Raw genomic sequence first — 24,963 nt, forward strand, 5'->3', positions numbered from 1 at the left:
TTTTTTTTTCTTGCAATTACGAGTTTCTCTCGCAATTCTGACTTTTTTTCGCAATTACAAGTTTATATCTTTCAATTCTGACACTTTTCTCACAACTGCGAGTTTATATCTTGCAATTCTGACTTTTTCTCGCAATTACGAGTTTCTCTTGCAATTCTGACTTTTCTCGCAATTACAAGTTTATATCTTGCAATTCTGACTTTTTTCCTCACAATTGCGAGTTTATCTCGCAATTCTGACTTTTTTTCCTCACAATTGCGAGTTTATCTCTCGCATTTCTAACTTAGAACTCCCCAACTACAGAATGTGTAAAAAGAAACCAAAAACAGAACATCTTTAATGATTTTTATTTCAATTTCAAAGTTTGCAGAACCACATGTTGTACCTGAGCACAAACAAAAAAGACATGTTGAGTAATGCCCTGAGATTAGAAATCTACAGAAATATTATTTTTGGTCATAAATACACTTTTTGCACATGCAATTAAATGTTTCATAATCAAAAACACCTTGTAGCCCTGATTTAAGGAGGAATGTTGTGTTGTGCATGAGCAGTCTGTGTCTGAAAATGAATTTCAGTCTAAAGTGGTAAAAAGTAATTAACAAAATTGAGAAGTACAGAACATATGCAAATAATACAATAATTCAGGTTGCTTTGGTAAGAGTATCAACAGCAATGCCAAAACTATAACTTTTCCCAGTATTTTATCATGTAGTGTTTCATGTCTTGCATTGTGCAATGAATAAAGTTAATGAATAGAAAAAGATACCAAGCAAAGTGTACAAAACCTGTAATAATAGTAGTGTTTATCAATACTATATTCTCCATTATCTCTCTGTTATCATATTCTATTTTAAATCATTAATATCATTGTAACAATGTTTTCAAGGGGTTATATGAAGAACTAATTATTAGCGACACCTGTGGCCATTAAGTGAACTGCAGCCAGTGACTTGTTGCTCATACACAAGAGACTGAACGTGATTCAAGGCCCCGATATACTCACTGCGAAGTAATTTTTCGTCCTTTTGCTTAGAATTACACTGTTAAGATCATTTGATTATAAAGTATAATTGAGACCAGTGTTTCCCAACTAGTGTGCCGTGGAAAATTATCAAATTCCAAAAAAATAAGTAAAATTAAATGCCACAAACAAGATATCACGCTGTAGGGCCGAAACCTTGTATCTATATTTCATCATTGCTTTTTAAAATGAATGCTATTGGTTATCCTTTACTTCTGTATGTGGGCTTAACCAATAAAAAGCATTTAAACAAGGTTGTGACTAAACCTCGTAACTCCATTGGCTCCTCAGACTGTCAGTCAAATCTCAAAACTCCACCCCGGCTCCATTTAGAATGTGCCGCGCAGTTTGGAGTCGGACATCTTTGCTTGTTCGCAATGCAAGGGTAAATAAAGAACTGATGTTTGAGTAAGTACAGCGTTTTCTTTACTCAGTAAGAACTATGTCCATAAAGGCTAACTTTTTATTTGTATTTGAAGAGAGGAGAATAATCTTGGTCTATGCCATCTAGTTGAAGCATACTGTTTTAAATATCCTGTGTATAGCGCTTCATCTTTTGTATCATGAGATTTTGATCGTGAGATTTCAACAAGAACACTGAGCGCCCATAAGCTGATGATGATGAAAATGTAATGCGACGCACTTGCCTCAGATTCGGCTGTTTCAGTGACAAAATCTGTCATTCGTTGGTATAAATTTGTTTTATCACCAACATCATACTATGACCTTGTTGTGTTCCTATCGGACTTGAGCTCAAGTTTCATTAAATGTAAGTACTACTTTTAATATAATATCTAGCTTTTATATGCCATTTGAAGCAATGCATGTGCAATTTTGTTATATTTTTGTATAGTGGTGTGCTGTGGGATTTTTTTTACTTATCAAAACTGCCATGGCAAAAAAAAAAAAGGCTGGGAAACACTGCTATAGACTATATAGATCTGGCTATGTGAGACTATAGTTTGAATGAATCCCTGTTCTGACACATTGACATTACAGTACAGAACGACTCTTTCAGCATTTTATCCTGAACATTGTATAAGCATTAGTTTCATGTGTCATTGAACAGAAGAGAGGCTCTCGGGAGCACGTGTAAACGACACATCCTTTGATTTTGAAGAGTCCTTCACATTAAAATCAGTCTACAAGCTTTCATAGACAAACTAGGAAATCGGGGAACGTTTAAGTTTCGTTACAATTTGTTCACACATTGACATTCAATACCTGAAAATTCTTACATATAGCCCCTTTAAAGCCTGTTATTTTATCAGTTTGTACACTGATATTAATACAAATCAAATTAAATACCCGAATTTGGGATATATCAGCAGCATATTCTTATATATAAATTTCACTTTCAAGCTGTGCAAGAAACATTATTTAAATCATAACAGAAAATACTAGTATAAAATGGAAGCTCTGTTGTATAAATAGTTATAAAACGTTCTACAGGAGAATTAAAAGGCACTTGTGCTTCATGCTGAGAGTAAATACAACTAAACACTGAATTGCTTTAACAATAAGGCAGCTAAATGTTTAATATCACTTAATGTAGTGTATTTCAAAGGTGCACTGATTCCATGAAAGCTTTTAACAGTGATGTCAGGTTCTCTCCAGCAAGATCTGGTTGAATCCCGTCACCACATCTGTGTTGTGCACTGGGTGTCTGTCAGCGTAGAGCAGTGGAGATCTCTGCAGATGCATCTTAATGGACCCCTGTCGAAACGAACAGGGGTGCTTAATCAGACAAAGCAATTAAAGCAATATTTCAGGCCATTTCAAGATTCATGCATAAAAATCAAAATGTCATAGTTCCCTGCACTTACAGTGTACGACTCACCAAGAAAATGTTTGTTTTTGTAATCTCACATTAGAATGTTATAACTTAATCCACCTCTGAATAAACCTAATTTAAAAACAGCGCTATTATTAGGGGCCAAGCACCGAAGGTTTGATGGCACCTATCGTATCCGTCGGTGTTCTTCTTCTTCCGCTCTGGGAGTCTATGGCAGCCCATAGAACTGCTTGCAGTAAAGTTATGAAATTTGGCACACTGATAGAGGAGAGTTCCAACATTAACTACAGCAAATTTGGTGTCTCTAGATCAAACTCTGTTTACGCCTAATAACTTTTGAACCATGAGGGTTAGAAACAAAATCATTAAACTTTAACCGCCAAATTTTCCCACAAAAAAAAAACAAAAACAAAAAAAAAACACTTTACTTACTCTATTTTTTCGAACTTCTCCTAGATGGTTGCTCAAATTTTCATAAATCAAATCAGATCATATTCAGACTTTGCTGGCAAAAGGTTCTCGAAAGCTTTTTGATTAATATAACCATTCTTGAATAACGCACAAACAAATTTGAAGGAGAGCATGCCAAATTGGACGCAAGGCTATATCTCCATGACGCTTTAGCGTATTCTGACCAAACTTGGTACATGTCATCACAAGCATGACCTGAGGCTACATGCTGAGTTTCAGCACAGCACCACCTACTGGTCTGGAGATAGGAAAAATTTCTATTTTTGCTTACAATTCTGAAAAGTTTTGGCCAAAAATTATAAAACTGGTCTTGTTAGATTCAGGGCAACATGCAGAGTTGAATGATATCCAATTTTATAATATCGACCATTTTGTATTTTGTAACGCATTAGCGTATCATTACGAAACTCAGTATGGGTCATCCGCACGATGGCCTGAAGGAGCCTGAAAAGTTTTGAGACAGCGCCACCTAGCGGTGAAATCAAATATTCATATGCTCATAACTTTTGATGTGGTTGACTTATTTTCGTGAGAGTCATCTCCTTAGATTTCTGAATCCTTGCCGAGTCCAACGATACCTAACGTGCTAGGTTTCGCCTTATGGTTTGTGCAACGTTGTGATTTAGTGTTAAAACAACGTTAGCGAATATCTTAGTCCGATCGAGATGAAACCAACGTAGGAAATTTGGAAACAGGTCGTTGGCTACACGTTAAAGCCCAAATGCAAAACTTTTGATAGTAAGTGGCAAAAAATGCAGTCAAAGTCGTGCATGGGTCATTTTTTATGTTCTCATTTCATTTAGGAGTTATAGACATGTATATGTATGAGATATTTTCACCAAATTTGACATTTATGGGCAAACTCTGAGTACACATAAAAAAAGTGGTGGGATTGTGCCTGTTTGTGGTGCTATAACTGAACAGAATATTAAATTGCCACTAACTACAATAAAATATATGAAATAAAATGCTATATTTTATTGATGATTTTACTTGCTTGCTTCTTTGTGCTTTGCCCCTTAATGGCTGCTTGCAGCTATATTTGTTAACTAAAACTATTAAAAATTGTCTTCGGTAATCTCAGTTAACTAGTATATTGGAAATGTCTCTTACCCGTGGCTGAGCTCTGATAGACGCCACACCCTGGTCAAACTGGTTGGTCTCTACTTTGTATTCACCGTGTCTGAATGGGATCTTCAGACAGGCCATCATGGACATGATCCGCTGGAAACCAGTGGCAGTCAGAGACACAGTGATGGAGGGAGCAGAGGCTATCGCCAGCCCGATGGGCCACCCTCTGACCATGACAGGCTCCTGGATGCTGGAGAGCTGCACGGAGCCTCTTTCCCTCAGCAGAGGATCCAGCTTCGGCAACACAGATGATTCTTCCTCCATAAAATCCTCAGCATCATCCAGCTCTGCCTCAGCTAACGCATCCATCCACGCCTATCGACAAGGAATGCAGAAATATAAGAAAACAACACAAAACACAACGCACTGGGTCTGCTGGCCAATCAGAACACACTGAGCTTTTCGGAAGGAGGGGCTTTGTAGAAATCAGTGTGTTTCAGACAGACTGGAAATAGAGGTCCTGCAGGTACAGTGTACAGTATGTGAACCCTAATGTACAGTATGTGAAAAATAATGTGTTTTTGAACATTAAAGCATGTTAACCAATTCTATTACACCCAATAAACAAAATAGTGAACTTTTAAAATAGCATCATATGACCCCTTTAAAATATAAAACATAGAATCTAGAAGAATTCAAACATCAAATCATTAAACACACCAAAAAAATTGGGTAAAGTATTTACAATACAGTCAGTTTCCAATAGATAAAATCAAGTCCTGCCAAACACCGTTATTAATATATATATAAAAAAAACAGCACAATTCTTACTCTCCAGCTCCTCCATTTGGTTTGGATGACTGATGCAGCTTTGTGCCATTTCTTAATTTTTCTTCTGACCCGCCAGGATCTCACACCTGTGATAAAGATACATGTAAAGGGAGTTAAAAACACTAAATAATACTATACGAATACTGGATAGAGCCATTTATCCTAGAATATTAATTCTGTCTCACTTCAGAAAAAAGCATTTGCTGAATAATTAACTGTAAAGAAACAGCTATTTATAAACGTTAAAAAGACATTTATAAACTCAAAGTTCCCATTGTAGGGCCCAATATGACTTACACAATGTGGAAAATTGTGATTTACAGTGTCTGTAAATATTAAACCATAAAAAGACTGCTATCTAAATATGAGATTTTGAGATTATGAGATCCTTTCCATCTAAACTGGTTAACTCATAAAACATAAAATCCAGAATAATTAAAACAGACGACACAGAATTTGGGAATAAAAAAAATGGAATTTGGGGGAAACATTTCATAGGGCCCTATTAATATTAACATTTTAATACATTTATAAATTACATTTATAAATTAAAAAGTATTACGAATTCATTAGTGTGGTGTGGTCTGATTACAGGAAACACTTATTTCCCTGAGATCATACTGTGACTCAGTTATCTTTTGGCTTTTCTGATCTCAGTGAAGCAGGTGTTTGGCTCAGGTGAGCTGCATCTGTTCTGTTCTGATTTTAAGGGATAATCAGGAGGAAGGTGATCAGGTAATCAGGTGTCGGTGTCTAGACGCACAGCAGATGACTGCTTCTTTAGCCAAGCAGAGGAGAGAGAAATGGACTGTCACTACAGACAAGACTGGGTCTTTTCCTGAAGAATAATGGCTTTTTGCTTGTGCAGTTAATCTCTAAGCTGTCTAAAGGTGTCTTTCAAACTTAAAGGGAACACAACAAGCTGATTCCACACCCTTAATGTTTAGCAATAACTGTGAAACATCTAGAACAAGATTATGTTATTAGGGCTGCACAAAAAATCAGAATAAAGAAGAAATGTGATATGGCCTAGTGTGATTATCAAATTGCAAAGGCTGCAAAAAAAAAAAAAAAAAAAAAAAAAAAAAAAAAAAAATGCTTGTAATGAGAAGTGCTTATCAACAAAAATGAAGCTTTTAGGGCACCCTGTGGTTTTACGTCAAAATAGTTTGATGGTTTAACATTTGAAAATGAAGAATAAATATTAGTATTGTAATTTCACAGTTGTAATGTAAAAAAAAAGCTTATATTATAAATATTATATTCCTGTTTTTTTTATTTTTCAGTTAAATATTACAGTAGTAATATAGTATATGTATATTAGTAGTGTTAGTAATAGTTTAATAGTAATATTTTTACTTAGTAAAAATAATAATCATACTATTATTTAGCCATATTGAAATTATTATTATATTATTACTTTTTTTTTACACAATGAAATATTACAATAGTAATATTTATTTTTATTTATTAATTATTATTCATTTTTCTTTTTTCAGTGAAATATTACAGTAGTAATATAGTATATATATTATATATATTAGTAATATTTAGTATAATAGTTATAGTCCAATAATAGTAATATTTTATATTTTTTATTTAGTAATAGTAGTAGTAATAATAATGCTATTATATAGCCATATTTAAATTATTATTATTATTATAACTCAATTTTTTTTAGTGAAATATTACAATAGTAATATTTCTTTATTTTTATTTATTATTATTAATAATAATAATAATAATAATAATTATTATTATTATTATTATTATTATTATTATATTGCGCACCCCTCAAACAAGAACAACAAACATAGATTTTATAAGTTTTAAATCACATTTGCAACTTTTATTAGAAAAACAGCTTTTGAAAATGTTCCACCCAAAACTTGGAGCCCTGTCTGTTATATAGCCAGTATACCTGTAATCATGAAGTAAAGATGGTAAATCCTGACCTGCTTGTATGCGGGTGGCAGCCTGTGTCCTGAGGTTGCGCTGACGTTGCTGGTATCTGCGCCAGCAGCACTGGATACAGAATGCCTTCTGTGAGAGCGCCCTGTTCCTGTGCTCCTCCAGCATCTCCAACTGTACAACACATGATATATTAACTACTGACATCAAACTGCTTGTGATTGCATCAGCAGAGACAGGGGGGAAACAGGGCCAAAGAGTTTAGTGAACTTTCAACAGCTGCCTCAGTGCAACTGGGCATTTTACAAATCGCCTTACACTCATAAGTCATCAGAGTGCATGCTTTACCAGAGAGTGTGTGAGAAAGACTTTGGTCCTCCCACAATGCACCATGTTGTTGTTGTCATCAGGGCTGAGGGTGGAGTTTGGGACATGTCTCTTGAGGACTACATTGAGCACATCCTCTACAGCAGATCCCAGAACAGCCTGATCGCTCATCTCAGGGCCTGTGGGAAAGAGCTGAGCTTCAGAAATACACATTTATGATACTTCTATTGTGTTTTAAAGTTCCCCTGCAGTCAATCATTTTATCCCTTAAAACTTATCTTTAATAATCAAAATGACATATTTAAATGTTTTTTTCCTGTGAAAATAATTTCTTCATGCCTTAATAGCTTGAATGTAACTCTACACCATTGCTTCATTTAGAATACGCATATTCAAAATATATGCCAATTAGCCCCGCCTCCACTCACTCACTCCAGCTCGGACTACCTGATTCACTCACTCAACTGTATACACAAATAGCAATTGGAAATATTGGTTTAATTCAGCCATATATGTTTGAATCAGAAACTGATTTACAAGAAGAAGAGGAAGACCGAATTTCCTGGTTCTGCGAGGGTGATAAAACCCTCAAAGAAAGCAAGAGCACCCTCAGTTGATACTGTATTAATATCATATTTGTGTTTGCGCTCTAGAGAACGTCAAATGTTTCTATTTACAACGCATTTTTTGCAGCAGTGAGCAATCACAGGCATGTTTGTTGATCTCCCGGATGCAAACAGCTAATAATATGTTGCTAATGTTACACAAACCATGTTCCCGTTCGCCATCTCAGAGTCAGACAGCTGCCTTCTAACAATCAGTATCCTTAGAAATAGTGATAGGAAAAACCCTGCACATTGACAGGATTGGTTATAAGTTTGTGACGGCAGGAAAAGCGGTGGTTTCAAACCGTGTTTTTGAGACTGTCTTTAGATCACTGCAGTTTTAAGAAGAAAATACTCAGCAATGGTGTTGACTGATGAATTTGCACATGCTTTGTCTTAAAATCACCACATAGACATATAAATAACATTAAACACTTGATTTTCACCACAGGGGTGGTCTTTAAGGCAAGACACTACATGCAAAAACAAGTAATTTTTTCATGCACTAGATGATTTTGGCCTATTTTACATCCATAACATGTCTTCTTTCAGACTAGAAGAAAAGAAAACATTTAAAATACACATTTAAGTGCTTATTCTATTACACTTTATCTATGTGCATCACAAGATTTCAATTACAATATATATCTTTTAAAGTCAGTTTTCTCAAAATGAGTCCGAAATCTCCACTTCAGCAGCACTAACACCAAACTTTACCATTTAGGTTTTTACAGAGGGATTTGTTTTAATTTCATTCGCCTGATTTATATAAGATTTTATTTCCTAAAACATGGTAAACAAAATAAATACAAATTTGGCTGTTGACAGTACTTTCTGATTCATGGGGTGATAATAAGAGAGAAAATCCCCTCTGTAAAAACCTTAACTTGTAATTTGTCAACAAAATTATTGTTTAATGTACTGAGATGAATCAACTGGGGAAGTACGGTGATTTCTAATAGTTTTTACCCTATTCACCTGTAGTGTCTTGCCTTAATGCAACCAAATTCAAGCTCTTTCGTATCACCATATTAGTGCATCATGATTAGTTAAAAGCTTGTTTTGACTCTTTGTGGCACGAGGTATTAGGGCAAAAGTTCAGTCCTGTTCCCCTAAATTCACCTTCCTGCAGACTTTACTTCCAATCCTGCTCCAACACACCTGTAATTTTCAAAATACCTTGCTTAATTGGTTTATCTGTGTTCAATTAGAGCTGGACTCTAAACAAAGGTAGATCTTCAGGAGCAGGATTGAGCACACTTGATTTATCTGAGATTTAAATCTGATTTTGTACTGGTCTTTAACCAACTAATGTGCTAATTCATGCAGAATGAGCTAGAACAAGTCTTATCTTTACCACATCCCACAAGCAGTGACATGAAACCACATGCATTCAAACACCTATTTATTTCTACATGAGACATTAGTCAGATTACGGCAAGATTTAAACTCAACATACAGAAGAGGGAGATATTTAAGATTAAGAAGAAATGGCAAGTAAGTGCATAACTGCATGCAAAATATCCAGATAAGTATGCAGTAGTTCACCTGAAGAATTCACATCATTTTAAGTGTCTTCATAAAAAAAAAAAAAAAAAAAAAAAAAAAAAAAGACAAGAAACAAATGAAAGGAGGATACTGAAAGAAAAAAGACATGAATCAGGAATTAAAGAAGAGAAAAAGAAAACCAGACGGTACTTTGTGTGCACTTAGTGTTCCACGTACTGTTCTCTCTATTCATTTGCGCTGCTAGTCTGTTGTTTGTGATCAGCCCGTATCTCTGGAGGAAACTGCCATACGGGATCCTGCACAAATAATACAAAAGAACCATTTAATTTTTATTCTGAAGGGAATTGTGTAATAATGTCTATAAACTTGAGGTGATACCAATTCTTGGAAGTAGTCTTCCCTTTTAAACAGTTGTATGATGTAGTCTAGAGATTGTATGGTAAGAGATGTGTGTAGCGTTACCTGATGGGAAATCCTGCTGCACTGATGTTTATGGTCTCCACTATCCCACAGGCCTCAAGCTGAGCGATAACCTGAACCCAAACTAAGAATCACTAACCAGTCCATGAACTGTAAACTTCTTCATCCTGAAACTCTTAAGGGGATCCCAAGTGAACAGACAGAAATGCATATATTATTCATACCTCTTCCTTTTTGAAGGTGAGCGGTCTGCAGTCAGGGTTGGGTTTGATGCAGCGTGTGTAGTGCGGGGTGGTGCTGTGCAAAATCTTCATCAGGCTTTCAAGTGAGTTCTGCATATTCACAGAAAGACAAACAAACGATCATATTAAAGGGGTCCTTGATTATGATTTCACTTTTTTAACTTTAGTTAGTGTGTAATGTTGCTGTTTGAGCATAAACAACATCTGCAAAGTTATGATGCTCAAAGATCATATTTTCTTTTACAGAAATCGCTTTTTATGGACTACAACAAATGGCTGGTAGGGACTACAACAAGCTTCTTCCCGGGTTTGTGACATCACAAACCCTAAAATTGACATAAACCATGCCCCCGAGAACACGCAACAAAGGGGATGAGGACATGTTGGGCTGCTTTAGAGAAGAGGAAGAGTTGTAGTAGAGTGTTGTTGACATGCCGTCATTTTACACCAGACCGCTTCACAAACGAGGGTCAATTCAATGCTGGATTCGCACAAAAGATTAACATGACGGCACAAGCTAGTCGATGAGTTGAATCAACTCCACAGCAACTACATAAATTTATCCACTAACCGTTCAGAAACGTCCAGTTTCATTCTAAAAGTTGTAACTTCTTCCTGAGTCTCTCCATCAGTGTCGACTCCGGTTTGAACAATGTAAGGCTGAACACCGTTACTGACAATCCTCATTTTGGCTGCGTGAGATTCTCCAGCTTTGTTGTTGTTGAGCAACCGAAGCGTGAGCTGTTAAAACTCCGCCCTCTTCTAAAAGTCTGAAGGGGCATTACAGGGTTTTTCCTGCATTAAGTGATTTTTTTTATCTTATGAAAAAATAGGATAAGTTAATATTACAAATTATGTAATGCGGTGTGTTCATCTGCCACCACCGAAGACCATTTTTGACCCAGGAAAAACCCTGCTTTAACATCCCAAATAATCCACTCCATTTAGTGGACAGCATTAAATACAGGTTTAAACAAAGGACAACAGTGAAGGCCTGCCAATCAACCGTTGTGGTAAAACAAGTGTCTTAAACATTGTCGTTTATGACTAGTATTTTTTTTTTAAATGAAAATTTTGGAAAGGCACAAACAAACAATTTATTTAACTTCACAGAGCACCTTCTTTTGTCTACTTTAAAACTTGACCCTTGACTACTTTGTGCAATCAAGAATATAACAGATATATGTGTGAAAGTTGTTGACAGGACTGGGACAAGGAAATAATCTGAAATCAACCTATAATGTGAAAGTAAAACTTAATGATTAAAGGCTAAAGCACAATAATAAAATCTTTCTATGAACAAATCACAAGCTCTTTAAATCCTGTACCTTAAATTTGGAGACGACAGTGATCACTTTGCTGTGTCCTCTAGAGCCCTCACTTTCACGGTCACCGTCAGCAAAGAGACTGTGCAGCAATGAATCCTGGGACTTCTGCAGGACAGAGATGAGCTCAGGAGGAACCGGGTCCTGCAGAACACATGGATGCATGCATGCAAATGAGACAAAAACACAAACGAGTGCTTCCCAAGGAAAATATTTCATTGTGTGCAGCTTAGACCAGCTACATATTTATGTATGCAACTATTTATTTAGTTTGTACCTTGTTCTTCTCCATCATGCCCTCGATCTGGTAGCTGACTTTGCCTGCGTAGTGGGCCACAGTGAAATGGGGATCTTTGCTGAATTTGTCCCAGCTGAAGTTGGCATTATCTGACAGCTCCTTCTCCAGACGCACACGGAACTGCTTCGCATCCGATGCTCTGTTCAGACGACACTCCTGAATGACAGACAGACGGAAAGAGCAGACAAAGTATTAGAAGGACAGGAAGAGAAAGTCATCGTTTTTTTTCCCCCATCTTTTTCCGATTTCTCTCTCTGAGATGATAAGTTGAAGCAGACCTCATTGAGCAGGGAGAAAATGCTGGAGGGACTGCCTTCAATCAGGTCCAGGCAGCCCTGGTTGTCTTGATAACGTATGAAGGACCACTGCAGCCCTTCGGTCACATACTCCTCCTGCTGGGCCTTCAGGTAATGAGCCACAAAGTGCTGCTGCAGCTTCTCGTTAGCGTAATTAATACACAACTGCTCCAGGTTGTTCAGGAGGAAACATTCAAAACCGTACACATCCAGCAGGCCTGTAGAAGACACCATTCAAGTATTAACTGTTTTTTAGAGGTATTTTCATTCCATTTAGAAAACAAGATGTACATAAATGATTTGACACATTAAAATCTTAAAATTATATGCAGAATAGACTGGAAAGTAATATATTAAAATTAAATAAGTAAATAATTAGAATATGTACCAATAAAGTTGCACCACATGGAAGTGTCAGCACACATACTGTTGTTGATGAAAGTGACTAACCAGTCAAACAGCCTGAAAATAAAAAAAATAAAAAAAACTTGAAATGTGGTCACTGAAATACTGCACCAATATAATAAAAATATCTTGTTCTTCAGTTTCGCTTTAAAGGATTAGTTGACTTCAGAATTAAAATTTCCTGATAATTTACTCACCCCCATGTCATCCAATATGCTCATGTCTTTCTTTCTTGAATCAAAAAGAAATTATGGTTTTTGAGGAAAACATTCCAGGATTTTTCTCCATATAGTGGACTTCACTGGGGTTCAGTGGGTTGAAGGTCCAAATGTCAGTTTCAGTGCAGCTTCAAAGAGCTCTACATGATCCCAGATGAGAAATAAGGGTCTTATCTAACGAAACGATCTGTCATTTTCTAAAAAAAAAAAAAAAAAAAAAAAAAAAAAAAAAAAAAAAAATGTATATACTTTTCAAACCACAAATGCTCGTCTTGCACTGCTCTGCGATGCGCCACGCATTACGTAATCACGTTGGAAAGGTCACGCATGACGTAGGCGGAAGTATCGATCCAGTGTTTACAAAGCGAACGTGCAAAGACTAAGTCAAATGCCCTTTACAAAAAAAAATTGTTGGAGGAGAAAATGAGATGGAGTTTTTCTCCCTACCGCGGTACTTCCTCCTACGTCACGCATGACCTTTCCAACGTGATTACCTAATGCGTGGCGCATCGCAGAGCAGTGCAAGACGAGCATTTATGTTTAAAAGTATATAATTTTTTTTTTTTTTTAGAAAATGACAGATCGTTTCACTAGCTAAGACCCTTATTCCTCGCCTGGGAGAGTGTAGAGCCCTTCAACCCGTTGAACCCCAGTTAAGTCCACTATATGGAGAAAAATCCTGAAATGTTTTCCCCTCAAAAACCTTCATTTCTTTTCGACTGAAGAAAGAAAGACATGAACATCTTGGATGACATGGGGGTAAGTAAATTATCAGGAAATTTTAATTCTGAAGTGAACTAATCCTTTAAGTATTTTTATTGTATTTCATGTCACTTGATTTCTCACAACTTGTGTTTTTCTGGGTCTGAGTGAACTGCGGCACTAACAGAGTCACACAGTCAAGCACAGAAGACCAATTAAATTTCGGTTTGTTATCGTAACCCCCCAGAACACTTGGAATATATGACGTGTATGTCATGGGATCATTCTGTGATACTTGTGCATCTTTTTCTTTAAGCTGGTGGTCGCTATTTGCTGCCATTATATGGACTAGGGTTTTTTTTTTTTTTTTTAATTCTGCTTTTGTGAGTAAATGATGACTTAATTTTCATTTTAGGGTGAACCATCCCTTTATTTCAACAGTTTTTGATGTGGTACTGAAATTGGTACAGAGAACTGCAAAATTTTACTGGTATTGGTACCTACTACAGAAATTTTGATATCGTGACAACCCTAAGTATAAGTATATTGCATTTAATAAATAACACAACACTCTACATGCTGCATTATCTATAAAATATAGCTCTACAAACATCTTTATTGAATTTGTATATGTCTGTGACTTACTGTGCATAAATGGCTTTAGCAAGACAGTCTCTGCGGACACCACACTCCAACTGAGAGCAAGGTTTGAGGACGTTCTGTTTGCCAGCGCGCAGAGTTCTCACTGTCAGACACGACTGCAGCTCGTCTAACGGCACCTGCAGCAGGGCAGCGGTCTTCTTCAGGAAACCTGCACACAACATAGTCCTAATTTAAACAAAAAACATAATTTAGAAGTAATGGACTATTTTCCATCCTGTTTTTGATCCTCTCTTTAAAACACCGTTTTGATAGATGTGCCGCATTCAAGACTTGGAAGTAAACACCCTCTGCTATGACTGGGTAACAGTTTTGCATATTAAAATAATTTTCAACATCCCCACCATTACACGTGTGGAATTCTTTTGAAATCTTCTAATGTTCGTCATAAATGTTTGAGCCCGAATCAGAAGATGAACCTACATCTCAAATACCAAGGATACTCCAGTCTGCAACAGCTTGGTAATTAATCATCTTTATATTTATTCCTAATGTATTTGCAAGGTAGTATTGTACTTTATTACATTATATTAGTGTTGAAACAAAGACACTACAGAAAGTTTAGTGTTGGTACATAGTTGAAACATTTGCCAACTGTGAAACATTTATGCATATTACATATGCTTTACAAGTCTTGGTTATGGCAAATAAAGTTTAAGTAATTAGAGTTACCACAGTTATAGTTGACAGGATTTACAGTGTTTCATGTAAACGAATTATAAATGAATGTACCATCATTTGTCACACTGTCATTTTTATAATTATTGTTCATCATTTTTAGTAAACGGAGTACATATCAAGCGATCTGTAACAGACAAAGCAATAGTGACACATGGTAAAAATTCTGGTACTCAAACTTGTGTGTTGTGACATTACTGTCGGATCCAATATAATCATCACTGCATCATATTTTATTTTCAGTGTCTCTGAAAAGCCTGCGTCGAACTGTGTTTTGTGTAAAAATGAATCTGCAGTAAAATTAAGTGAAAAAATGAAGCGATCAGACTGGAACTTCATTAAAAATGCAATGCAAAGACTGTGTTTTTCTACAAGTTGGAACTGCAAAATATCTTGTAATCATCAGAGGCGTCTCTATCGTTTTGTTGCTGGGAGTAATCCTGTATTTGCGTCGCTCTCGTACTTACTACTACATGACATATGTGAATCGGTGGGCGGGGCTAAACTGGCAATGATGTAGAAGCAGGCGTTGATCTTTTGCGGAGGTGGTCTTATATATTTGAGTTCCTTAACTTACAGGATATTTTTTATAGTACAATGACCTATATGTCAAAAGAGTGTGCATATAGCAAAGAGAGAGGAGGAATGTGTTAGGGACACATCACAGCCCAGACATGTACTTGCATCACCCATAATAATACTTTGTCTCATCATGTCTGGAGTATGCACCTTACCTAATTCACAGCCATAACTTGGCTTTTTAGATAAACAATACAGCGGAAACACCACACCTTTGGAGTGCTCATCAAGAACACATGGTTGAGCCTCTTCTGACGCAGGACTGAAGTCCACATTCCCCAGCTGCAGAAGACCTGCAAGGATCTGTGCAAAAAATACAACAATCGAGTCATTTTTACATCTAGTATATTTGAAGAGTTTGGTTCCAAAACGCTATAACTCCCTTTTGATTAATTTGAGTAAAAAGGTGTTTTCTTTACCAAGAAAGTGGCAAGATGAAAACTTTCACATAGCATCTTTTGGTTATAAAAACATTAAAAATTCAAATCTACATTTTGATTTTAAAAGGTTTATTATAAAAACGGATTATTTTCCCCCCAAAATGCAATAAATCCATGACACGTTTTTTTTTTTTTCAAAATGCAATTAATCCATCAATATAAAAGTTATTTTTCATATTGAAAATACACAACAAAGTAAGTTGATTCACATTTATGACAGCCTCTGAACTTTGCCAATACTAATATTATATACAGGCATTTTACTAAAAATACATTCAGTCGTCGCTCCCAAAATGAATTGAACGAGTCATCTTGTAAATGTTACAAATGAATTATGAAAACATGACGGAATAACACGACGGATATCGCATTTTGCGCAAAATTAATAAATTACTTTTCAATACCGACCAGATACAATACTGATTTTGGCGGAAACTCAATTTTTTTTAAAATTGCGTTTTGGAACCAAACTCTTCATTTATTTATTCATCACAAGGGCGAACAAACAAACTAATTTAGTGTCTCCACCTGCTATTCTTACAAAAAAGGTCTTATTAACATCATAGTCAAGTTTAATTAATCAGTCCAAACCACCAAGTGTAATCAGTATCTAAAAACCCAAAAACCAATCATCAACCGACATGGATACCATTCACCTCCAATCATCATTGAGGTTTTGATGTCATTTTACCCATGTCACAACTTACCCTGAAAATCTGTGCCCGCTTCCCCTCATCAATGCCAAGGTTGATCATGGCATCCACCGTCTCTTGGAAACAGTCTTCTGCTCAGACAAACAGAACGCAAGATGTCAAATATTAAAAGTGCCTTGTTAATTCCTCATAAAATGCTTCAAAAGATAAATTATTGAAGTATATTGTAACTACATTGAACTCCAGGTTACACAGAGAAAGAGTAAAGAACGTTCATTTACATTACTACAGACTTTGTAACATTACAAAGTGGGTTGAAAATCGTTAAATTTAATTCTTGCCTTCTAAGGTTTTCTCAGCATGTGGCAACCAAGCAAAGTCTTGTTCCAAAGGCAGCATCCATTCCAGTCTCTGTTTTTCTGTGGCTCCTTTCATCATCTTCAAATCAAACCAACAATAAACAACCAACATACAAATGGACACACAAGCAAACTAAATCATCTGACTGCCTGACACATGGGAATGTTTGTACACATAAACGCATTAGAACTGATAGTATTACTGGAAAGGGAAGTCTTTGGTAGTATTTGTATTCCTGGTAGGTTTTGTGAATGCAGACTCTTACTTCACCTGGTAGAATATGTGAAAATTTCTCTCATTTGGTGCTTGGAAAGCCACTCTGGTCTTCTCCAAGAGATACGTATGCACTGATGCCCCAACCAGCAGCTGAGAGCTGAATTATAAAATCACATTGGTTTAAACCAATCACAATATGCTTTATGTGCCTGAAGTCAATGAAATTGAGAGAAAGCACAACTGACCCGTTGAGCTGAAGCTGAATGTATTTTCCAAAGCGACTGCTGTTGCTGTTGCGTAATGTGCAGGCATTGCCTGGGGAAGAAGGGAAAATAAAAATAAATAAAGGCTTTTAGAAAGACTGTAATGAAGGTATGTATAGAGTAAAACATCAACTGCTTTCAGTCTTTAGTTTTTCCTCACCAAATGCCTCCATGACAGGGTTGGAGTCCAGTACTCGTCTCTCTATCTTCTGAACTGTATTCTGGCACTTCTGAGAGGAGGTGGCCACAGTGGCATAATACTTCATAAGACAGCGTGACGTCCATGTCTGAAGAGATATTTAGTACAGAAGATCTGGTCTAAATCGCTTTGAGATCCATCAAAAAGACTGTTTGCTGAGTGCCAAACTTAATATGTGTTTGAAATATTGAGCTTGACAGATTGTTTAAAGACATCATATAATAAGAAATCAAATTTTCCTTTAAGTACAATATGTAATTTTTTGCCGCTAGAAGTCGCCTATGCAAAACAAAGGCGTAGCTTGATGATGCCGAGATTGAGCGTGGAATCATGGGAGATGTTGTCTTCACCTCACAGCTCGGGCAGAAATCATGTTCAGGGATGAGATTATTAACATTACTGTAGTATGAAGCAGAGCAGGGTCGAGTGCTATGGGAGCAGAAACGAGGCCGCCGGAGCGTTTGCTAATGAGAGACGAGTGCGACACGCGTCTCAAGAGCAGTGAAACTTTTATTATGCCGCAGTCGCATTAAAATATGTCCCTGTCTCAAGATGTACACCAGTAATGTATTTTTCTAGTGTACGTTTATAAAAGCTACTTAAATATCCTAATTGAACTAGGCCTAATCCTAGCTTAGGCTAAGCCCTGTCTGAGAAACCGGGCCATAATATATTACAGCGTTATTGGTGTTTCCATGGTTTCTATAAAATCGAGAAAATCGAAGGGTAACGCAGGTATGACGTCACTGATAGGCGACATAATGACAAGGGATGGGACACTTGATTAAAATTGCTTATTTCTCTGGATTTAAACATTCTTGGAAACATCTGGGATAATGCAAGTACACAAGTCAACAAAATATATAACACTGTTTTAGTGGTTTTTGGATATTTGAATCCAAAAATCTTACATGTTGTGCCTTTAAGAGTTCATTGTACTATGAAACATTGCAAAATTCAGAAGTCAAAAACAGTCTAAAAACATGCAAAAAGGCTTTCTAAACGTCCATAAATTTTCTATAATGCCGATCTCAATGTTAGAGAATCACAATGTTAAAAAACGAACTGCAAGTATATTTGAAACAAGTTTATTTTTATCATTTTAGTATGATCTGAACAGTTTGAGCGTCACATGTCAGCTGGGATTGTTATATGAATCTGTCACAACATGATGTAGCTTTACAAAGAGACTGTCATTGAGGTATAGAGAAACCCACAGTGAAGTGCTGTCAATAAATTCACATGTGAAGAGACGTTTACATCGAGCTAGGACTTTTTCTGGTCCACTTTAATTTTGTGCAGTAGTTATAACACATATGCATTGGAAAACATGACCTACACCACACAAACACCACTTACCTTCCCAGCTCCACTCTCTCCAGAGACGACCAGCGATTGGTTGATGGGCTCCACCTGACCCTGCACATTCCTATAAGCTTCTTCTGCTACGATGAAGATGTGTGGCTTGAATTCCTATGTACAAAGAGATGCTTTAACATTGCCTTCTATATAGCAGTGCTTTCTGTAAATCAGCATGCACTGTTGTTCAGTAGTTGAGCTGGTAAATGTTTCGGTGTATATAATATAATCTACCTTTACCTGTCCCAGAAAATGGCCATAAAAGGTTAGTCAATATTATCTAGAGTGACCTCAGTTTGTTTATATCCAACCTTTTCCATGAACATTCTCAGATGTCAAAATAAACATGCAGAGCAAAGCATTGTGTAAGTTGCTGGCCCATGGCGCAAATGCAAAAAGGTCAAAACTCATAAATAATAATAGACTATTAGTTTGTATTTTACTTTTGCATAACTTAATGGCAACTGGTGACCAGGAGACGTAACCCTGTTTTAAATATTAAAAGTTAAAGACTGGCTCATTAACTTTAAATTGAATCCCACAGAACCTGCAGCATACTGAACAGACCAGGTGTGCAAACATTGTTTTGACACAGTCTTCGGCTATGACAAAAGGCAGATGGGTGGCCAAACATCATCCTGTCATCTGTTATGCATTAACAGTACAGATCTCTAGTTTCAAAAGACAACAAGCTACTAGAGGTGGGTGGTATGACCAAAACCTTACATCATGGTACAAGCAACTTTACAGCATCATGGCTATGGTAGATAATCACAATGTGGTTATTTTTGCTTTATTCAACAACAATTTAACCAAGAAATATTTTCTGTATCACATACTCAAGCAGTAATGTCTATTTTTGCTAACTTTGATAATAATGCAGTAAACTAAATACTAAATAAATGAAACGTGCTTCATCTGAGCCATGTTTGAAACTGTTGTACAACAGCCAAAAGTTACACCTAGTTAAAAACAAGGAAGGTGTTGCAACACACCAAACAAAATAATTCCCATTATGAATCAACAAATCTGTTGTTTTTTGGTGCATCATTATCTTAGTTCTGTGATACATAGCAAAACCAATGTTACTCATGTATGGAGCAATGACCACGTCGTCCGTTTTCAGGCCTTCACACTCTTCCCACCCATGTCTCTCCAGCGCTGGAAAGCTTTTCCAATGTTAAAGGTCACATATTATGCCCATTTTACAAGATGCAATTTAAGTCTCAGGTATCCCCAGAATGTGTCTGTGAAGTTTCAGCTTAAAATACCTCACAGATCATTCATAAATCCATGACTACAGTCAAGAACAGGCTGTTTTCATGCATGTGCCTTCAAATGCAAATGAGCTGCTGTGCCCCGCCCCCTTAGTTCCTGCCTCAATCCGATTCTCTGCCAAATATTAACAAGACATCTGCTTGGTTTTGATTATCATCTATATCGCGAACACTCTCGGATAGCATAGTTTCTTTCATCATTAAAGTTTATTATTTCCACTCGTTTTAAAGCTGTATCAGTTTAAACATCTAATGGATCGTTTTCTGAGCGCACTTATCTGAAGCGCACACACACAGACATCCGTCAAGTCTCGTGAGTAACTTCTCTTTCACATTTTTTGTTTTGTTTAAACTGTCAAATACGCACAAGGTTCTGCCAAAAACACACACAGTTCACATAAACACAGTCAGTTATGTCTGTGAACGTAAACAGAAGACAAAATTACAGAAATCGTATGTGTATATTAGATCTGTGGCGCATTCCCTTCAAAAATAAAACTAATCTACTGTGTTCAGCAGCTCAGATGTCAGTAAATGAAGACTGTTATGTTCACTCTGACATCCAACAACAAAACATCTCAATTACTTACCAGACATTGTTGTCACTACAGCTGCTCGAGCGCACAGAAAATGGCGGACAGCGAACAACTCGCTGAGGGCGGAAACTATGGTAATACAGTACTGTCAGTCAGTGGGCGTGGGCGGGGCATGAGTAATGTGACGTCACATTACTCCGAGAATCAAAACGGCTTGTCTAATGAGACTGCTTTGGTTTAATGGGGATTTTAAAAAAAGGAGTGGATGGATTTTTATCATTGTGGGGTGGTTGTGTTCACACATTGCCAACACACATTTATATCCAAACACCTTGTAAAAGTGGATTTAGAATAATAGGTGACCTTTAATGTAAGTCCTAAAGCTCTTGCCTGATCATAACCCTTCTATTTTCCAGTGATATTCTTCTTTTGTAATGTCTCTCAGCCATCTCTCTTTCTACAGTCTTTCTTCAAATCTCCCTCTTGCTCACTTACTCTCCTCTCCCATCATGAGTGGACACTCCTCCTACTGCTGATTGGCTACAAGTGTGTTGTGGTGCTTGGTCCGAACCACTTTCAACAGCATTTCTCAGAAATCGCTTACTGCACCTTTAACATACATCTACCATTGCATGGCATGAAGCATCAAACCACCCAGCCCTACATTTGACCATATATAAACTCATGGTATTTATGGCTTCCATGCCAAAGCATTTGTAACTTCCACATTTTTATCTTAGAGATGTACTGATAGACTTGTTTAGGTCATCACGTGTTTACCTGAGGCTGAGGGGCGGAGTGATATTCCTTCATGACATCCAGAGAGTACAGGTGAGGGATGGGTTGGAAGGGGTTAAGGGCGACCAGCGTACAGCCAGCATGTGTGTAGAAAACCTTCGCGCTGTACCTGGCCTGCAGACATTTCAGCACTGCCGAACACACAAAGCACCACAGCAGGAATTAAACACCGAATCACAATAGCAGAAGGGCTAGAAATATAAGATATGGTTAAAGAGTAATTAATGTTTCTTGTATTATTTTGTTAAATTATTGTAAGTAGATATTCATAAGGGGTTTAAAAGATGATTAAAAATCAGTAATATCCATTTAACTGCATTGACACTACTGAATGAAAACAAAATTTGAACTTAATTAAGCTGATATGTTGATATTGATATGATGAGATGGTTGATATTATGAATCAAAATTCAAACTCCAATCTAGAATTCCACATGCTAAAACTGAAATCAGGCAAATAAAATGTGGAAAGAATAGTATACCATATGAATTGGGGAAAAATAAATCTTGACATTATTTACTAGCAATTAAAATAAGGCCAATGCTGTTAATTGACCAATATTGTCACTGACACACAAACCCGTCCCCAAGTGCCTTAGCACACAGACTGTACCTGTAGAAGGGGTAACCGGGTTGACTTTAGTGAGGTCATCGTACGTGTGAAGTTCAGCTTCATTGATGAGGAAGTCTCTGAGATCCCCTTCCAGTGAATCATTGAGAGGTTTCCCGAGGCCCTGGACTTTGTCTTTCAGTCCATTTACCTGCATAATGCAAATAAATATGCTCAGAGCATACATTCAGAAAGAATACCTTCCACTCACTGTACTGATGCAGCAATCCAATTCAGAAATGTTTCATATGTACAACCCCTGATCCTGTTTGGCACAACATTAAAATACAAATTTAATTAAAAACAGAATAATTTAAACTTAAACATATCTATTCAGAACCACCGGTATTCAATCGATGTTTTAATCCACAATATCATCATTAAGCCTGCATTATGTCAGCTGTGTTTATGTATGACATCAAAGAAAATTATGAATATCGGGTATAAACCGAGTATAGTGTAATTGCACGTCTTTCCTCCGATGCTGCTGTGAATCTATATGCTCTATCGACAGCATTTGTTGAGAAGGGTCAGGACTCAGGACATGCTGAAGACAAGCTAATAATACACAGTACACACTGTCTGCTGGACAGGCCTGCCCCTAATCCAATAACAAACACAAGTAAACTACAGCAAGACTACCTGGTTAAGTTAAGAGGAATCTGAGAGGTGAACAACTTAGAAACAAATAATGGTAAGACTGACTTAGTGTACAGAGATCACATTATGGAAGCTTGTTTCCGCAATGAAATAAATAAAAAGGTAATTGCGACTTACAATTGAGTTTTTTTTCCTCAGAATTGTGAGTTATAAAGTCGGAATTGCAAGTGATAAAGTCAGAATTTTGAGTTATAAAGTCAATTGCGCGATATAAAGTCAGAATTGCAAGTTATAAACTCAGAATTGTGTGATATAAAGTCAGAATTTTGAGTTATAAAGTCAGAATTGCGAGTTATAAAGTCAGAATTTTGAGTTATAAAGTCAGAATTTTGAGTTATAAAGTCAATTGCGCGATATAAAGTCAGAATTGCAAGTTATAAACTCACAATTGCAAGTTATAAAGTCAGAATTGCAAGTGATAAAGTCAGAATTGTGAGTTATAAAGTCAGAATTGCAAGTTATAAAGTCAATTGCGCAATATAAAGTCAGAATTGCAAGTTATAAACTCAGAATTGTGTGATATAAAAGTCAGAATTGCGAGTTATAAAGTCAGAATTTTTAGTTATAAAGTCAATTGCGCGATATAAAGTCAGAATTGCAAGTTATAAACTCACAATTGCGAGTGATAAAGTCAGAATTGCGAGTGATAAAGTCAGAATTGCAAGTTATAAAGTCAATTGTGTGATATAAAGTCAGAATTACGAGTTATAGCATGCAATTCTGACTTTATAACTCGCAATTGCAAGAAAAAAAGAATTGTGAGAAAAAAAGTCACAATTACCTTTTTTATTTAGTGACGGAAACAAGCTTTCATATCACATAGATATAGATCAATGACAAATTAATTCAGAAACATCTGTACTAATAACAAAACAATTTCAGATTCCTACAGAATTTAGCTTGACCCTATTTCAACTGCCAGTAACTTTCCGACTGGCACCAACACTGGAGTCAATGCATGAATCATAATGGCTCAGAAAAAATTAGACGACTGTATCTGCGCCAGAGGCTGTGGGCATGAGAAACACTGCATGGCACAACAAACCATGTGCACTATTCACACTTAACAGTAAACAAGATATTATACCTGAGGGTGACCTTTAATAGTGCAACTTTATTAGACTAGAATGAGCATATCAAAACACATGAACGCAGACAATATAACAAAGTACAATATCTTGTCTTCATTCGCTCCTGGACAGATTGAAGTTTCCCTTGACATCATATAAAGATATACCAAAAAAAAAGAGAAGCCTGACACAAGTGTGTTTAGGTACTTTTGCGCATGCTCAGATTAGGCTGACCTGCGGAATAATCTGAGCATGGCCTTTTTCAGATTAACTGCACCGCTGCTTAATCTGCCAATGACAACACGAGCCACGTCAATGAACATGCAAATGAGGTAACACCGGAAAAACAAGCCAGTTCATAGTGATTACTTATAATCACAGTAAGTCACTCTATTAACAGTTATTGTTAAGCTCAATAGAAATCTAGTCCCTGGTCTAGGGTGACTAACTTTTTTTTTAAACTACTTCCTTTAAAAATTAAATGTTTATTGTTAGGACAGGAATATTTATTGTCACAAAAAAATGAGAAAACTATGAATATTTATGCGTACCATTGTACTACAATGTTTTTGGACACGGTACCATAGTAATATCACGTTTTGGGCATGTGCCTTTGTAATGGTATTCTTTGAAGTACCATGTAAATATTATGGTACATAAACGTGGTAATAATTTAGTTCCATGGTATTAATATTTGATACCACCATGATACGGTAATTATTTTTTGTAATGGGTAACTTATCTTTCAGATAAACGTCTATTTTCATGTTCAGTTTGTCAGTTTAACTTTAACAAGCGTTGTTTCTTGATGATAAAATAAATAAAATCTTAAACCTTGATATACATAAAGAAGTTAATGTACCTTTTCCTTTTGTCGATTTGGTCTTCCAGGTTTTTCCAAACTCCTGAATGTCCCGTCAGAGCTGTTAACGGTCGAAACTTCTTTATTTATGAATAAAAGCTTCTGTTTGACATTCGACATGACTGTAAACTTTAACAAGACGCGTTTCGCGGTATTTACTTTTTTATATCTCAGCCATTAGGTGGATATTTTATGAGTTATTTTATGTTTTTTTCAGCCATGAAAATTCCTCAGTGAAGGACAAAACTCCCACCCGCGCGCGACTCACACCGGCGGCTACTGACCTGCGCAGT

General features: G+C 36.5%; 1 protein-coding gene across 1 annotated transcript; it reads right to left on the reverse strand.

The window, feature by feature from the left end:
• Positions 1–331: 331 nt before the first annotated feature.
• Positions 332–24,947, reverse strand: LOC127513075 (unconventional myosin-XIX). Its single transcript, XM_051894599.1, has 23 exons — positions 24,671–24,947; positions 22,082–22,229; positions 21,451–21,599; positions 18,858–18,971; positions 17,460–17,586; positions 17,282–17,351; positions 17,091–17,193; positions 16,802–16,898; positions 16,515–16,591; positions 15,580–15,670; positions 14,096–14,261; positions 12,514–12,587; positions 12,108–12,343; positions 11,809–11,985; positions 11,535–11,675; positions 10,189–10,296; positions 10,007–10,077; positions 9,761–9,840; positions 7,452–7,609; positions 7,148–7,277; positions 5,193–5,278; positions 4,404–4,736; positions 332–2,740 (listed from the first exon to the last, which is right to left on the reverse strand). The coding sequence occupies exons 1-23, from the start codon at positions 24,788–24,790 to the stop codon at positions 2,627–2,629; spliced, it is 2,970 nt and encodes a 989-aa protein (XP_051750559.1). The 5' UTR covers positions 24,791–24,947; the 3' UTR covers positions 332–2,626.
• Between the last annotated feature and the right edge of the window lie 16 nt (positions 24,948–24,963).

Source organism: Ctenopharyngodon idella, chromosome 5 (genome assembly GCF_019924925.1).
Source record: "Ctenopharyngodon idella isolate HZGC_01 chromosome 5, HZGC01, whole genome shotgun sequence".
Taxonomy (NCBI): domain Eukaryota; kingdom Metazoa; phylum Chordata; class Actinopteri; order Cypriniformes; family Xenocyprididae; genus Ctenopharyngodon; species Ctenopharyngodon idella.

Coding starts and splice junctions, on each gene's coding strand:
- LOC127513075 (XM_051894599.1), bottom strand. CDS start 24,790: ATGTCGAATGTCAAACAGAAGCTTTTATTCATAAATAAAGAAGTTTCG. Junction 16,592..16,801: donor TGCTGAGAAAACCTTAGAAG/GCAAGAATTAAA, acceptor TTGTCTGAGCAG/AAGACTGTTTCCAAGAGACG. Junction 15,671..16,514: donor AGCGGGCACAGATTTTCAGG/GTAAGTTGTGAC, acceptor TTTTTTGCACAG/ATCCTTGCAGGTCTTCTGCA.